A 16,601-nucleotide genomic window follows, 5' to 3' on the forward strand; every position below is an offset into this window, starting at 1 on the left:
ACCTTGTGCTTCCATCCAGTTTTGGCACCATCACAATGGGAGACAACCACTCACTCCTGGAAGGTCTAATGACGCCCAGCCGTAACATCTCTTGCACCTCCTTCTTAATCGCGGCTCTCCTTGCTTCGGGTATTCAATAAGGTCGTTGTTTGATGATTTTTCCCGGGATTGTTTCGATCCAACGTTAACATATGGACGTCTCTCCTGGGATGTCAGAGAATTCCGAAGCAAACGGGGTTAGGATGCTCTGTAACTCCTCTTTTTCTGTTTCTCTGAGTTCTTCGTTGATCACCAGGTCGTCTAGAGTGGATGAAGAGAGTGGGAACGTGGGTAAGGTGATATGAGCATCTTTAGGTATGGGTTCCACCATTTTTTTTAAATTTATGTAGTACGTCTGGGTTTTTCGTGCTGATATTTGAAGTTTGTAGCTAGTCTTCCCTATGGCCTCTAGGACATTGTAGGGTCCTGTCCACTCTGCTTGAAACTTATTGGTACTGGAGGGTAACAACACCAGGACCCAGTTGTTGACTTCCAATTTTCTCCATTTCTTCCCACGGTCATAATAGGTTTTCTGTTTCTCTTGACTTCTCTCCAAGTTGGAATAGGCCACGTCTCTCAGTTTTCCTAGTTTTGATTTCAGGGCCTGGGTGTATTCCAACATTCCGCATTTATCGTCTGCTTCCTCTCGTTCCCACGCTTCCTTAGTCATCTCTAATAAGGAGCGTGGCTGTCGCCCATACAGAATTTCGAAGGATGAACATCCTAGGCTGCCTTGTTTTTTCCCCCTATGGCATAGAGGGCTAGGGGTAGCAACTGGTCCCAGTCCTTCCCATTTACGGCCAGCATTTTCTTTAATGTGGTCTTGAGGGTTCCGTTGTATCTTTCGACCAGGCCGTCGGTTTGTGGGTGGTAGACTGATGTTCTTATCTGCCTAAGATCTAACAACCCACAAACTTCTTTTATTAGCTTTGATACGAAAGGAGTGCCCTGGTCAGTCAGAATCTCTTTGGGGAACCTTACTCGAGAGAATAGCTCCAGGAACTTCTCTGATATCAAACGCGAAGTGGGTGCTCTTAGAGGGAAAGCTTCTGGGAACCGGGTGGCATAATCAATGATTACCAGAGAGTACTGGTTCCCTCGTCCTTTCTTGGGTAATGGATCTATCAGATCCATCCCCATCCTCTCAAAGGGGGTCCCTATAATGGGGAGAGGCTGTAAGGGGACTGCGGGAGGTCGGTGGAGATTCCTTTTCTGACAGACATCACAGGCTTGGCAGTGAGTTTTTATGTCTCTGTAAATTCCCGGCCAGTAAAAATGTCTTAGGATATTTTGGGTAGTTTTTTCACTTCCCACAAGACCCGCGGTTAAGTGGGAATGAGAAAAAAACATTATTTGTTCCCTGTATGATAAAGGAACTAATAGTTGGTGGGATTCGTCCTTATTAGCCTGTCTGTATAATAGTCCCTCCTTGATAAAAAAAGAGGGGGTATCTAGGACTAGGATCATTTTGGGTACTATGAGCTTGCTCCCCAGCATTGAATAGGGAAGCTTCATTCGCTTGGGCGAATCGAAAGCTTTTGTCTAGGGTCCATGGCTCAGGCGTTATTAGGGCAGGTACGGCTATATTGGCTTTGGTACCCAAGGGAACAGGAATAGATGAACGGGGATGGTTCTGCAAGGTGCGTCGGAACAAGTCAAGAAACCTAGGATTGTCCGTCCCTATGATTAGTTCCTCAGGTAGTGTATCCATCACCCCCACCCTTATGATATGGGAGCCACCCTCTGACAACTTTAGGGGTATTGTCGCCAGGGGATAAGGTTTGACGTCATCATGAACGCACCTAATGTGTACCAAGGTATCAGGGATTATTTGGTTGGGTTTTATAAATATTCCCTGAATTACGAATTGCCTGCAACCCGAGTCAAGAAGGGCTTTTATCTCTCTCCCATTCACCCATACACTCACGTGAAAGGCTTTTCCCATCTCTGCGGTGTAAAAAACAAACTTGGGATAATGTCCCACTTCCAATGGTTCTTCAACAGGTTTTTTCTGTGGGCAGAGTATGGCTATATGGCCCCAGACCCCACATTCGAAACATTGCGGCCCTCGGAACAAGGGAACCTCTGGTCGGTTGGTTCGGGGTTTGCTGGCTTCAATACTCAGGCAGGGGTTTTTCCCGAATTTTCCGGGTATAGGTTTGCTTGGTTTTTCTGGCTCTCCGGTGTATACCTTTGGTTGGGCTCGCGAGAAGGTAGTAGCCATATCAATGGCTTGTTCAGGTGTTAAATGTGAGTGTTGACGCAACCATTTTTGGGTATGAAAGGGGAGAGCGTCCAAGTACTGTTCAAGGTGGATTTTATTCATTATGTCTTCCTTGCTGCTAGTGTTAGGCGCTAGCCACTTATCCGCGGCCATCTTCATGCGGAAGAAGAGTGTTTTGGGATTTTCGCCGGGCATGCCCCTTTCCTTTCGGAAATGCACTTGGTACGCCTCTGCATCCAATCCAAGGTGATCGAGTATCACCATTTTAATCTCATTGTAGGGTGTGTTTCCTGTGGCATTGGCCACCTGGTAGGCGACTTGTGCTTCCCCTGTCAGCAGGGGAGCCAAAAAAAAACGGCCATTTCTCCATTGGCCATCCACAGGCCCGCGCAGCCCGTTCAAAATTCAGCAAAAAGGTGTTGGGGTGTTCCCCTGACACGTATTTCTGTAGGGAAATCCCGGAGGGCCATGGGGTGTGGTTTCGTGGTTCAATAGGAGCAGGAAAAGTGGTTTCCCCCATCATTTTGTGCAATCCTTCTATTTGCGCGGATATGATGTTTTTAACGTGTCTCTATCCGACTGGGCGGAGGTGAGCTGTTCTACTGCCCATCCGAGTTGCTCCTGACCCTTTACCAGGTGTTGTATTAGGGCGTCCATCTCTGTATTACAGACGGCAGTCAGATTGCCCGCATTCTCCACCACTTGTGGTAGGGTGGTAGGAAGTACAAAGACTTGGCTTTTTTGTAACAGTCGTTATATTGGCCGAATGACACGCTTTTTGTAGGGGATGGGTCGGTAGTAGGGTAACGGGGGTTCAGAAGTCTTTTCAGCTGCCTTCCTGTCCCTCTGCGGGGTCCGTCCTCTCCTTTTGCACTCCAGTGCAGTGCCGTCAGGTTAAGGTTCCAGGTACGGGAGGCGTGTACATAAATAAAATAAAACAACAACAAAAAAGAAGCTCGTATGAGAACAGCGTTCAACCTCTGGTACGGTGCTTAGGGAGGGGTAGGGCAGGGACACTCATTGCACAGCAACTCTATACACGTGAAGGGTGTGCTCGGGGGGGTACCGGGAGATTAGGTAAGGGGTTGTTAGCTCGGGGTCTTCCCCGTCGGCCTGCCCAGCCCGTCTAGCATTCACGCACCTGTGTGAGCACGCTCTTCCTCCTAGAGCATGGCTGGGCGATTCGTAAGAACGTTGGCCTCCTGGCTCCGCCGCGTCCTCCGACTCGGGCACTCCTTCGCTCTTTGCTTCTCCTCGTCTCCTTCCTGCGTTTCCCCAGATTCCGTCTCCTCCGGTGGACTCACACACCTCTCGCTGTGGACTTCCTGGATTTGAGCATCCAGCCCCTTCGACGTCATCGGATAGGGTGGGGTGAGTGTACATCTCTCCCCAGTTAAAGTAACAGTGCCTTTTTTCGCTGTCGTCTGAAAAGGGCATTAGTCCATGTTCAGTCCACTCATCCTGGGCGGGAGAAGAGGGTGAGAATGATCTTTTAGGCATTTCAGTATTATCGTCTTGTTTTCCTTCTTCAAACGGGTGACCCTTGTCACAGTTGCATTTTAAAAATATTTTTAATAAAAATCGGACTTCGCCATTATATAGCTTTAAAAAATATAACAACTAGTCTTTAGGTGTGTAGCTGGTACAGAGAGGTCAAACATAGATTATAATCTATACTTTCATTTTTCCTATGTGCCAGCTAAAGCCTGACCAGTGGCCATGTTGTTTTGGGCTTAGTCTTTGGTGGGGGGGACTTGTTTTCCTTTCTATCAAAGGGCTGTGAAGCAGGGTTCAAGCTGCAGAGGCTAGGCCTGAAGCCTTGTTTCCCCAGCTGGAGAAAGTCATCATCATTCTTATGTAGGAGAGCTGCTCAATTTTTCATCCGTTCAGCCAGTAAATCCAGGGTGCTTCTCAACATTGCAGGGTGATGCCAGTGATGTCAGACCGCCATGATCTGGAAGTGTGAATCCTAAACGATTCTCTGCCATCTAATTAATTGCTGGTTCTTATAGCATAAAGCATTTGAAAATCTATTTTCTCTGCCCTTATAGTTGAGATCAGAAAATGTCCCATCTGAAAACTCAAGTCTCTCATGGGTCCCTCAGTAGAGAATGTACTCCTAGTTGTGATGCCTGTTTATTTCGTGTGGTGCCCTTGTATAGGAGGGTTAGATTGTTTTCTGACAGATGTGTCAGCCCTGTGTCCACTCACCCAGACTGTTTGGTCCTCAGTATTTGTCCTGTCTACATTACATCACCTCACTCAGTCTTATTTCTGCCACTCTGACCTTTCCTTACTTTTACTTAACGATTTCTTACTGAGCTCAGTGTAGTTGATTTTGTTATCATTTGTTTGGGTAGAGCTGCGGTTTTTAAGAATGTTTAGACATTTTATTGAACATTTTTTGGGGTCAGACCAGAATTTCGAAAGGATTACAAAGCTCCAGTGTGATCTGGCACACATCTGCCTTGTTTGCACCTGACCTACATCTGAGGTCAATGTGTTACGTTACACACAAGCATATATTAATGCAATATCCTTTTATCTTGCTTGACCATTACTCGCAACCTGTGCATTAGAAAATATGTCTTTGTCCTGGGTTTTGGAGAGCGGTTGGCTCAGCACGTATACTGTTTCACATCACATATGCTCGCTTTCACTGGTCCTTCTCTTCTTTGAGACTGCTTGCACTTCAATGTAGTCAAAATTATTCATATTGGTACCACCACACAGTGATTGACCACCAATTTTCCAGGGCCAGCATACACACAATATGTCATGAACTAACATTATAATGCAGCAGCCATCGTTATAGCAGGTTTGGGCACCATCTAACATGGATGGTCTCAGTATGTCAACTGTTAGCACCATAACCATTGTGCAAAGGATAGCCACATTAACGCAAAATGACAACCTTACTGCAAGTATGACTACTGTGTCATTGATGCCCGCAATATGTCAGCATCAACATCAACATTATGACAGGGTTGGCCACATTTGTAAAGTGGATGTCCACGATGTGCTAAGAATTACCACCAAACTGCCAAAGCCAGTTATTTGCGTGAGTCATAGATGCAAACAGTGTGTCAAGAAAGAACCCCCTTTCTTTGGGAATCAGCATTATGTCCAAGATGGGAAACCTCAATCCATGGATGCTCGCAGAATGCTATGAGTGGCACCATTCTACTAAGACGAGTAAGGAAACCCACAGGTTGCCATAAAATACCACCATTATGCAAAGGCCAGCATTCTACCAAGGGTAGGCACCATGCTAAGGATGCCCACTGATTGCCAGACACAGCTAAGACTTTTACCAAAGGATGCTCAAACAGTATAGTGAAAGAGCACCATTATTCAAGGGCCAGTGTTTTACTGGCCATCCGTAGAGCTGTGACGTAGGTGACCGAGTGCAATGCCATGAAAGCTTGTTTTAGAATATTGAATTCACACTTACATGCAGCACAATTAAAAAGTGTTTAATACTAAGCTCTGTGTGTGGTGTGGTTATCGGCAGTTACCCGGCTGAGAAGATGTCACAAATGGCATCCATATAGGGGATAAGTAACCCGAAGAATGACCATGCTCTCCCAATAGTTTGCCGCGGATCAAGAAAACTGTGTGCCACGTAAGTCGGTGTTGGAGATTGGATTCAACGCTTCATGCACGTAGAGTCAAAGCGCAACTCCAGCTGCTGTAAAGCACATGTAGACAACGGAAACATTGCATAGAATTTACACATTGATGGTCAAGACCTGATTTTCCAGCCATACATAAAGGTATTGTGCTGCCATTGAAGATAAAGTTGTACATTATACAGAGTGTTAACACTGAAAGCGGATTCAGTCTTGTTTACAAAGTACAGGCGCTGATAATCATAACCTAGAAAATAAAGCTGTGAACAGAAGTGCTGCAATGTAGAGGTCAACCAGGTGGTACAAACAACAAAGTGACATTTAGAAGAGAAGAAAAAATGGCCTACTGAATGCCCTGAAGGGAGTCCTCGTACTACTGAAATCTCTGAAGGTGGCTTAAGGAGAGGTTTTTGAGGGTTATGCTTATGGAGCGGTCCAATCCAAAGCAGCTCACTCACAAAGCTGCCAAGGCTCAGAACAACTTCACAGGTCTTTGTAAAATAAGGAGAGCAACTTGCAATAGTGACATTTTTCAAATGGCTGCGAAGAAAGTCATGTTTTCAGCTCTCATTAAAGAGGAGTCAGAGGCCAGCACATCTCAAGGTCTCACAAACGAATTGGAAACACCAATTTACAAGGAACCACCTGTGGTTTCAGTGTGTTCTACACTAGTCTACAACGATGCTGTGTTCCTGAAACCACCACCACCTTACAATACTGGCAAAATATTGACCAATATATAGATGGTCTGCATGGATAGAGATGTGATTTCATAGATGCACTTTAAGAGACTGGTGAAAAAGATTATTAAGGATCTCAAATATCTTTGCAGGTGATGGTGTGAAAGAAGTCTTAAAGAAAATGCTGCTAACTGACGAAGAGATTACATATTGTCTGATTAATGAAACGCTGAATCTAAAGTTCAATCCAGTACCAAACATTGATTACAAAAGATATATTTTCAGTCAAGAATGCCAAAAAGTTGGTGAAACCATTGATGAATTTATGGAGAGACTTGATACACTACACTCATCAAACACTGTAAGTTCAATGAATTTAATGATGAGGAGGTTATGCGACCTAGTTATTGATGAGTTCTTGTCCGATTCATTCAGACAATGAATGCTGAGAGAATCTCTTAGTCTGGAGCTAGTGTTGATGGCTGCCAGAGCTGAGGAGTGTGCTAAAATACAAACCACTGACATAGAGGCCAGAGGTACCCAAAGTGAATCAGTCCTGAGTATAAAAAGTAAGCCAAAGCAAAAGACTGAAGGACAAAAAGTGCTGTCTACCAGTAAAAAGAAGTTATGTTTTAGAGGTGGGTTTTCGTTTTCACATGAAGGTAATTGTTTCGCCATTGGACAGCTATGTAAAGGCTGTGGGAAAGAGAACCATTTTGTGACAGTTTGTAAAGCAAAGGATAAAGCACGTGTGTCACGTCCCGAAGGCAAAATGCCCGCCAGAACCTTCCAGAGTTCGAGGCAACCCCACAAAGACAAGCCGCAACATCGATTGAGGCAAATTGACACTGAACGAAGTAGACTGTCTTCTAAATCATCATCAAACAGCTCGCCCACCTCCGTGTCCTGTGAAAGTGAGGAAGACAGCCACACTATGTCAATGTTAACCTCAGAGATCAGGACATGTGTCTGACTAGACGCCTGCAAGGAAAAATGTCAGTTAAAGAAATGTCTACATGCCAAACACCAACGCCATACAAACATTGTGCGAAAATGACAGTTTTATTTTTCACATTTGTAGAGTGCTCGCTTACCCGGAGGTGTCCTGGCGCTAGCACGATTGAACCAGTGTATGTGGGTGCCTGAGAGCTTAATGAGTAAAGAGCCAGGTCTTGAGCTCTCTCCTGAAAGCCATCAGGTCCGAGGCTTGTCTAAGGTTGAGTGGCAGTTTGTTCCACGCCTCTGCCGCCCCGAGGGAAAAACTCCTGCCTCCCCAGCGTGCTCTCTTAACTCTGGGGACTGTTACCAGTGCCAATTCCCCAGATCTCAGGGTTCTTGCTGGTTTATGCCAATGGAAGAGCAGTTTCATGTATCTAGGACCCATGTAATGCAGGGCCTTGAAGACCATGCAGAGCGCTTTAAAAGCAATTCTCTTACGAATGACTAATGTCATTCAATAACAAATGTCTAAAACAATGACTGCTCAATACCAGTGGTGCATCGATAAATATAATGCCTGAAGAAAAAAATTATTACCTCGACTTAAGGCCAAGTGTACACTTTTGCTGCATCGATGCCTATAATAAGTCCAGGTTCATTTGAGGCGACATTGAAACACAAGAAAGCGGGGCGCAAGCACCCATCCTTGTTCTCCAAGGTACAGCAGCAAGATTCTTTCTGCTCCATTTCAGTACCGCTGTGATATGGGACTGATTTCTGTGATTGACTACCTGAATGCTCACTACAAAATAGTAAGTCAATTTCCTTCATTGTTTCATGGTTTGGAGAAGCTAAAGACGATGAAAGTAAGGTTGCACACTATTGCTCAGAGACTTAGACAAGTTGCTTTTCATTTACAAGAAGCTGTTGAAAATGAACTTGAATCATTACTTAAACATGATATTATTGAGGGCTCAAGTGGTCCCATAGTGGTAGTTCCCAAAAAGGACTCTGAAGGAGTTGTACGCATATGCGTTGATATGCACCAAGCAAATAAGGCAATTGAACGAGAACGGTATCCAGGTGCACAATTTGCTGACACAATAACGCAACTAAAAGGTGCAAAGGTTTTCGCTCGCCTAGATTTAAATAAAGGTTATCAGTTGAAACTTGAAGAATATTGCAGGTATATTACAACCTTTTATACACACGTAGGTCTGTTTTGATATAAAAGACTCGGTTTTGGTGTATCATCAGCTGCAGAACTTTTTCAAGACGTCATTCAACTTATCATGCCGTTGGTTGTGAATGCATTCTACTATAGCGATGACATATTGATTTTAGGAGCTACACAAAAGGAGTTTGATAAAGCTTTCGCTCAAGTATGTCGCTTACTAACTGATGCAGGCCTGACTTTGAATGCAGGCAAGTGTGAGTTTCATAGGACTAAATTTATGACACCCTATCCTGCTAAAGTACAAGTGCTGTCAAATGATGATCCCTTAGAAGATGTTTCTATAATACGTTCATTTCTTGGCATCGCCAGTTACTGCTTTAGATACATGAGTCTTTGTGACCATAAGCACTCCCTTACAAGAGTTAACGAAGAAAGATATTTCATTCAAGTGGCCACCGGACTGTGAGAAGTTTCAAGACAATCAAAAAATCCATTGAAAACTGCTACTGGAATGGCTTTTTTTTTAATCCAAAGCTTCACACTGAGATAGTTGTTCATGCTAACCCCGTTGAGTTAAGCATTATCCTGGTCCAGCACAGCGGACACCCTCCTGCTCGAATCATTTTGTGTCATATGCCAGTCAACGTTTATCTCAAACAGAACGTGCTTACTCTCAGCCCGACTGCGTATTCCTGTATGGTAAACATTTTATGCTTGTAACTGATTATCAAGCTTTATTGACTATCTTTGGCAATCCAAAAGCCAAGATGCATCTTCGCATTGAACAGTGGGGACTCAGATTACAAGAGTATGATTACACCATTGTACATTGTCCAGGGAAAGATCAAAACTCCGCTGACTACTTTTCCAGAGTCCCTACACATGGTCACGGTAATCCATTCAAGACAGCTGAAGCCTACATTAATTTCATTGTACAGTCAGATACGCCAGCTGCCATATCGTTAACCCAGATCATCACTGCGACAAGCCATGATATTGACATGCTGAAGTTGAAGAATAGTATTACACATCAATCATGGAACCGAAATACTTGACCTCTCACCAGTGATGGTGAATGCTAAAAAGTACAAAAGTGTTAAAGATGAACTGTCTATTACTCTGGAAGGAGTTATACTTCAAGGGTCAAGAATCCTAATTCAGGAGAATTTAATACAGAAGTGGCTCATGAAGGACATAGTTGTATTGTTGCCACCTAGAGAGCTCTCTGAGATAGTCTAGCTTCCATATTTGGATGGCACGGTTGACAAGGAGCTCAAGGTCTGTCATCTATGTGCCTGCCTCTCTACGAACATTACTCAGCATACTCTTACCATGTCAAACTTCCGAAGCATGCATTGGAGAAAATACATTTATTTCTGTGGTCCACTTGACAGTGGACCTCCTTTGATGGTAATTGTGTATGTGTACTTTCAATATCCATTGATAGAGGATCTCTCTTTCACAGCTCATGAGCAAGCCAATCAATCGATCAATCAACCAGAGTACTTGTAAAGCGTGCTACTTACCGGTTTGGGTCTCAAGGCGCTATGGGGAGGGGGGTGCTGCTACTGCTCGAAGAGCCAGGTCTTGAGGAGTCTTCTGAAGGTGAGTAGGTCTTGGGTCTGCCGTATGTGGGTAGGCAGGGTGTTCCAGGTCTTGGCGGCGAGGTAGGAAAAGGATCTGCCGCCGGAGGTCGTTTGTTGGATGCGGGGGACAGCAGCGAGGACGAGGCTGGCGGAGCTGGCGAGTGGGGGTGTAGAAGCGGAGTCTGCTGTTCAGGTAGGCTGGTCTGGTGTTGTGGAGTGCTTTGTGTGCATGGGTGAGGAGCTTGAAGGTGATCCTCTTGTCGACGGGGAGCCAATGTAGGTCTCTCAGGTGGGGGGTGATGTTGCTGCGGCGGGGTACGTTGACTATCAGTCGGGCGGAGGTGTTTTGGATGCGTTGTAGTAGTTGTAGGTGTTTGGCTGGGATTCCTGCTTAGAGTGCGTTGCCGTAGTCCATTCTTGTGCTGACGAGGGCCTGTGTCACCGTTCTTCTTGTTTCGGTTGGGATCCACTTGTAGATCCTGCGGAGCATGCGGAGGGTGTTGTAGCAGGAGGAGGAGACTTGTTGACCTGTTAGACATGGAGAGGGAGGAGTCGAGGATGAATCCTAGGTTGCGTGCATGGTCAGTGGGTGTTGGTGCTGTTCCCAGTGTGGTCGGCCACCAGGAGTCATCCCAGGCTGGGGAGATGGGTCCGAGGATGAGGACCTCCGTCTTGTCCGAGTTCAGCTTCAGACGGCTGCTCCTCATCCAGTCGGCGACGGCCTTCATTTCCTCGTGGAGGTTGGTTTTGGCGTTGTGTGGGTCCTTGGTGAGAGAGAGGATAAGCTGGGTGTCGGCGTAAGAGATGATGTTGAGGTTGGGATGGCGGGCCTTTTTGTGCGAGGGGGGCCATGTAGACGTTGAACAGCGTCGGGCTGAGACATGAGCCCTGGGGGACGCCGCAGATGATGTCAGTGGCTTCGGATCGGAAGGGTGGGAGGAGGGCGATCTGGGTTCTGCCGGAGAGAAAGGACGTGGTCCAGTCAAGGGCCTTCTCTTGGATTCCGGCTTCTAGGAGGCGTGTCTTTAGAGTGCGATGGCAGACCCTGTCGAAGGCGGCTGACAGGTCCAGGAGGATGAGGGCTGATGTTTCGCCATTGTCTAGTTGGCGTCTGATGTCGTCTGTGGGTACGATGAGGGCTGTCTCGGTGCTGTGGTTTCGTCAAAATCCGGACTGGGATGGGCCCAAGATTTTGTTGTCTTCCAGGTGGCGGGCCAATTGCATGTTGACGATTTTCTCGATGACCTTTGCCGGGAATGGGAGCAGGAAGATGGGCCGGAAGTTCTTGAGGTCCTTGGGGTTCGCCTTGGGCTTCTTGAGGAGGGCGTTGATTTCAGCGTGCTTCCAGCTTTCCGGGAATGTCGCTGTTTCAAAGGAGATGTTGATGACCTTCCGTAGTTGGGGTGCGATGGCTGTGTCTGCTTTGTTGAATACGTGGTGTGGGCACGGGTCTGACAGAGATCCTGAGTGGATGGAGTTCATGACCTGGTGTGTCTTGTTGACGTAGGACCAGGAGATCAGGCGGTTGGCGCTGGTAGTGTTTACAGGGGAGGTGGAGTCTGGCGTAGTTGTGGTGGTCGTGGTGTTGAAGCTGTCGTGGATGTCAGCGATCTTGCAGTGGAAGAAGATGGCTAGTGAGTTGCACAGTTCTTGTGAGGGTGGGATGTCTGGGCTGTCTGAAGCTTAGCTTCGTGCTCGTTCTCTTTGTTTATTGATTTATAAACTGGGTCAGAAGCTGTCAACCTCAAGTTTTTACAAACAGAACGCATACTCTGACTGCAAATAGGCTAAATGTGTCCCACGGATTATATTTAGATTGGCAACAAAAAAAATGTGCAAGTGTAATATACTTTAAATAGAAATGTATTTTGCCTGGAACTGATATTTTTTGTTTAAATGCTGGTAATGAGAATAAAATAAGCCACTCATTTTACACATATAAAATAACAAAGCTCAGCTTCTGTATATATGGGCTGATTTTATTTTTTAATTTGTCCAACTTATTTAATGACTAGTACGAATAACAGGTAAGCAAATTTCTTCCAGGTCTACAGTTTGTAATGCTTTTTTGCTGGGGTCTCTAAAGTTTATTTTCCCGTGGGCTGGATCTGTGGCTACTTCCCCACATAATTAGCCTCAGCTGTTACTGTTGGTACAAAAGGGGGTGGTGATGGACGGAGCATCTGAACCAATCAAACACTCACACCCAGTCAACAGATCTGGGTTTAATCCATCATCGTTCTTTAGCCCACTCTGCTACCCAAGTTCAGACATAGCCACATGCAAATCAGTCTGACCCTGTGCCTCATGGGAACAGTCCAGCCCGAACTGCCAAGCCATGCCTTCCCTGGACCGGAAACAAGCATCCTAGAACCGGTTTCTGGCATGACAGATCAGTTGACTGGGGGTGAGTGTTTGATTTGCTCAAACGCTCCGTCCATCATCCCGTTTTGTATCAGCTGTTACTGTTGCCACAAGTTGACTATCATTGCACCTTCCTGTGGTGCTTGGATCACCATACGCCTTGTGCTTAAATAAATTAAATTGTATTGAATTAACCGCATGACCACTTTCACAAGTCACTTTTCTGTAAATTGCTAGCTATATCAGCACAGTAGTGTGTGTTTATAGATTCCCTTTGTGGTGCACTCATTCTATTCAGTTAAGTATCTGGTGAGCCCAAGCAATGCAGATAGTAATGGCTTTTTTTCTGGTGTAGTAATTGTGTAAATGTAGCAACATGCCCTGAAATACCAGTAACCCAGATGTTTTGCATGTTGGAATCTTTGTCTAGGCACATTCTCCTTTTAGAGGTTAGACATTCTATTAGTAGCAGGACTTTATTTGCAATAACTATCCCTCTTTGTTTTTCAGGCTGCTCCTGCTATCGAGACAGTTACTTTTATGGAAAATGAGTCTCTCCCTGAAAATGAAAAATCATATAAGGTGCCTGGTGATTTAAAGTCAAATAATTTGCAAAAGAAAACCCTTTTGACTCAACCAGAAGAATTGGAAAGCAACAACTCTGTAGACATTCATGACCCAGTCGAGCAAGGAGAAACTGAAAACACAGAGGAAATAAAGACACTCAGTAGTGAAGACGAAGAGGAGGTGATCGCCCAGGAGCCGGGCAGCATGCTTCCGCCATCTGTCTTGGACCATGCCAGCATCATTGCAGAAAGGTTCATGAATAGCCTGTCTCGAAGGAGCAGCGTTGCGTTGGATGATGGGAAATATTTTGGCTCTCTAACTCCAAGAATGTCCAGTAGAAGTGGTAGCACAAAGAGTCTGGATTGCATTGATAAGGGACACTGTACCAGTTCTTCTGATGTTCGCAGTTGCTCCTCTCCACGAGAGACCCCAGGAGACTCAGGAACCGTTTTTTCTCCATGCTTTTCTCCATTAAAAACTATAGGATCTCCAGGCTTAGGAAGCCCGAATGAGACCGATCGGCCTGTTTTCAAGAGGAAGGACTCCACATTATCCAAACAGGACCGGTTGCTCCTTGACAAAATCAAAGGTTACTATGATCATGCTGAGAGCAAGGATGCAGCTTTCAGTATCAAAAGAAGGGAGAGTCTGTCCTACATTCCTGCAGGGGTAGTGAGGAACTCTGTATTTAAGTTTAACAGTCTACCAAGGGCTGAAACTAAATTGGAGGAAGCTGTAAAGAAAAGGAAAGGCAGTTCTACTAGTGAATCTAATGGCACTGGTGGTAGCAGGCCAGCATCTTGGGCTTATTCAGAGGTACCAATTTCAAACTGTGATCAGGGTCTCCCCTTGGTTTCTTATCCAAAGGAGAATGCAGATCAGGCCAAAGGAAGTAATATCGTAGATCAGCTGCCAATTACAGATGCTGAATTCAAACCACCCTCAGAGATGTTTAAAGTATGGGAGGAGATGGAGAGGGCACACAGTGACCCTCTGGCTGAACTTTGTGGGTCACTCAGTGAAGGTGAAAGAGGACAAACGAACACAAATCCTGAGCATAAGCAGAAAGGAGACAATTTTTCTAGAAACCATGAGAATGGCTTTGACTTACATGAACCTCTGCTTATTATTGAGGACAGTGACCTCAGCACAATAAACGAGGAATCCGCAACTCCTTCTCCAGAAAGTAATTCTCCTTGTCAAACATTTCCTGCCAAACTATCACACGTTGTTACTGACAATGGCCAAGAATCCAACATGTGCCAGCCTATAAAACTTCACCCAAAGATCCTGCAATATACGAAAATCCTAGAAGGAGATATGAACGACAAGTTGAAGAACAAGGTTTATCAGTTAGCACGGAAGTATAGCCAAAGGATAAAAAGCAACAAACCTGTTGTGCAGAGGCATGTGAAGGAGTTGGAGGAGGATCTCAGGAAGAACATACTCGCTTCTGTACAGGAAGAGAAGCAAATGGCTGATAAGGGTAAATATGACTTCTTTTGGAATTAGACTACTGAACTGTATACATAACATCCCAAAGTAGTCAAAGAAGGCATATTTTTGACCTTCTAATGTTCACTTGCAATTATTTCTCTACCAAGGTGTACCCTTGAAATATCTGTTATAAATTCTGTGATCCAGTGGCATAACCCTCAAAAACTGGAAAATGAAAGATTTTAAGAGCACTAATGTTAAAGCTGAACGCACGTGATTTGGGTTAGAGAGGTAGGTTTGTAAGTAGGTTGTGACTTAAAGGCAAAGATTATACCAAAAAGCCTGTGAGAAAGGCCAAAACATATATTGACAATATATTATCCACCAGTTGATATCTAGGCTCATGTCCAAGGTAAATAGTTGTAATAAAATGCTATAGACCAATTCTGTGTAGCGGGGATGTCTATAAGTTGCAAATGTTTATTTCCAGACCTTCACTGAAGATTTTGAGGTATTGCATATTGTTTAATAATGTAGACTGTCCACTTGGGGTGGCAGGAGTTTTTTTTTCTGGGACAGGCAAAGGTCTGGAATGCCCTACCATCTGCGCTCAAAAATGCCCCAAACTTGCTGATTTTTAGGAAACGGCTTAAAATCTAGCTTTTTAACACTGGTTAATTCTATAGACATATGTATTTCTTCATCTAACTAGCTCCAAGACACCTGCGGGTATTTGTGCGCTTTACAAGACTCATTAGCATCAACATTAGAATGCATAAGTGTCCCACTTGGAGGTGGTTTAACTCACAATGGTGTTGTGAGCATGGCTCTAAGGTTGCATGCCTTTATGCTAATCTCAGGAATGTGTGTAGTGTATTTTACTAAACTATGGCCGTGTTTTTATAGGGTTTTGCAGAAGGTGCCGTTTTAAATGGGAAATGTATACTTGTCAAATACTTCACTTAACATTGTGAGTCTTGTGAAGTCGGTAATACTGAGCATCTCTTTAAAGGCGAGTTTCGCAAAGGGCTGTACACCAAATCGCAAAATGCACATTGAGTAAAATTCAAACTTTCTCCCCCTTTATCTAGCCCCCCGGTCAAGCGGGGGGCTAGATAAAGGGGGAGGTCCAAAACATGTTTTCATCATTCCTTTTTAGGTCTCCTCTAAGTCATCGCGTTAGCGATGCTTGGCAAGGTATTTAGTGGGGCTTTCAAGAGTGCACCCAAAGTCTGCAAGCGGATCGGGCACAGTGCATGTGCGCCGGTTGCGCGCACCATTTGTCTGCCTGCAGCCTTTGGGGGCACTTTTGCTGCCGCTTTGATGTTCTCAGTGAGCCGCAGGCCACCGAACATCAAAGCGGCTGCGAAAATGCTCACCATTTGCCACCCCCCCACCCCCTTATCACACTTCCTGCTTGTTAACTCGGGATATGGATGGGGCTCAGCCTCGCAGGGCAGGCCGGGCTCCATCCGTCAGACTGAGCACATAAGCCCGTGTATTGCAGTTGGCAGCCTCACGCACATTTCCGATCCAGGAGTCACAGCCATTAACGTTATAAGAACCCTCAAACTCCCTCCCCTTCCTCAGCCTTGCTTTCCTGCAGTTTAAACGTGGTCAAAATGTGAAAAATAGCAGAAGTGAAATAAATTATATTTTCCAATGTGTTTCTTAAGCAAACTCGGACATGAGTCTCTAAATATTCATCCTATCTTCTCCACTCCCCCCTCCAAAGTAGTTTACCTATAGCTCCTCCCCCGCCTTTTCTCTGCATCTTGCCGCTGACCTCTGGCTTTAGTTTCTGTGAATTCCCTTTATCCTTTTTTTGCTTTTCACCTTTTATTTTCCTCCTCATGCTCCCTGTTCAAGCAAAGTGTGATAAACATGTATAATGTACATACATGTATGTGTATTACTAATCGTGAAGTTACACCACCCAAAAAACAATAATAGATT

The 16,601-nt window shown here is 45.1% G+C and overlaps 1 protein-coding gene across 1 annotated transcript in view; it reads left to right on the top strand.

The window, feature by feature from the left end:
- Window positions 1-16,601, top strand: part of PLEKHG3 (pleckstrin homology and RhoGEF domain containing G3) — a 608,515-nt gene that overhangs the window by 571,054 nt on the left and 20,860 nt on the right. Inside the window, exon 18 of the mRNA XM_086939446.1 lies at window positions 13,152-14,694. Within this exon, the coding sequence (XP_086795572.1) occupies window positions 13,152-14,694 (1,543 nt within the window). The remainder of the gene's footprint in view (window positions 1-13,151; window positions 14,695-16,601) is intronic.

The sequence above is a fragment of the Lissotriton vulgaris genome, chromosome 9 (genome assembly GCF_964263255.1).
Source record: "Lissotriton vulgaris chromosome 9, aLisVul1.2, whole genome shotgun sequence".
Lineage (NCBI taxonomy): Eukaryota > Metazoa > Chordata > Amphibia > Caudata > Salamandridae > Lissotriton > Lissotriton vulgaris.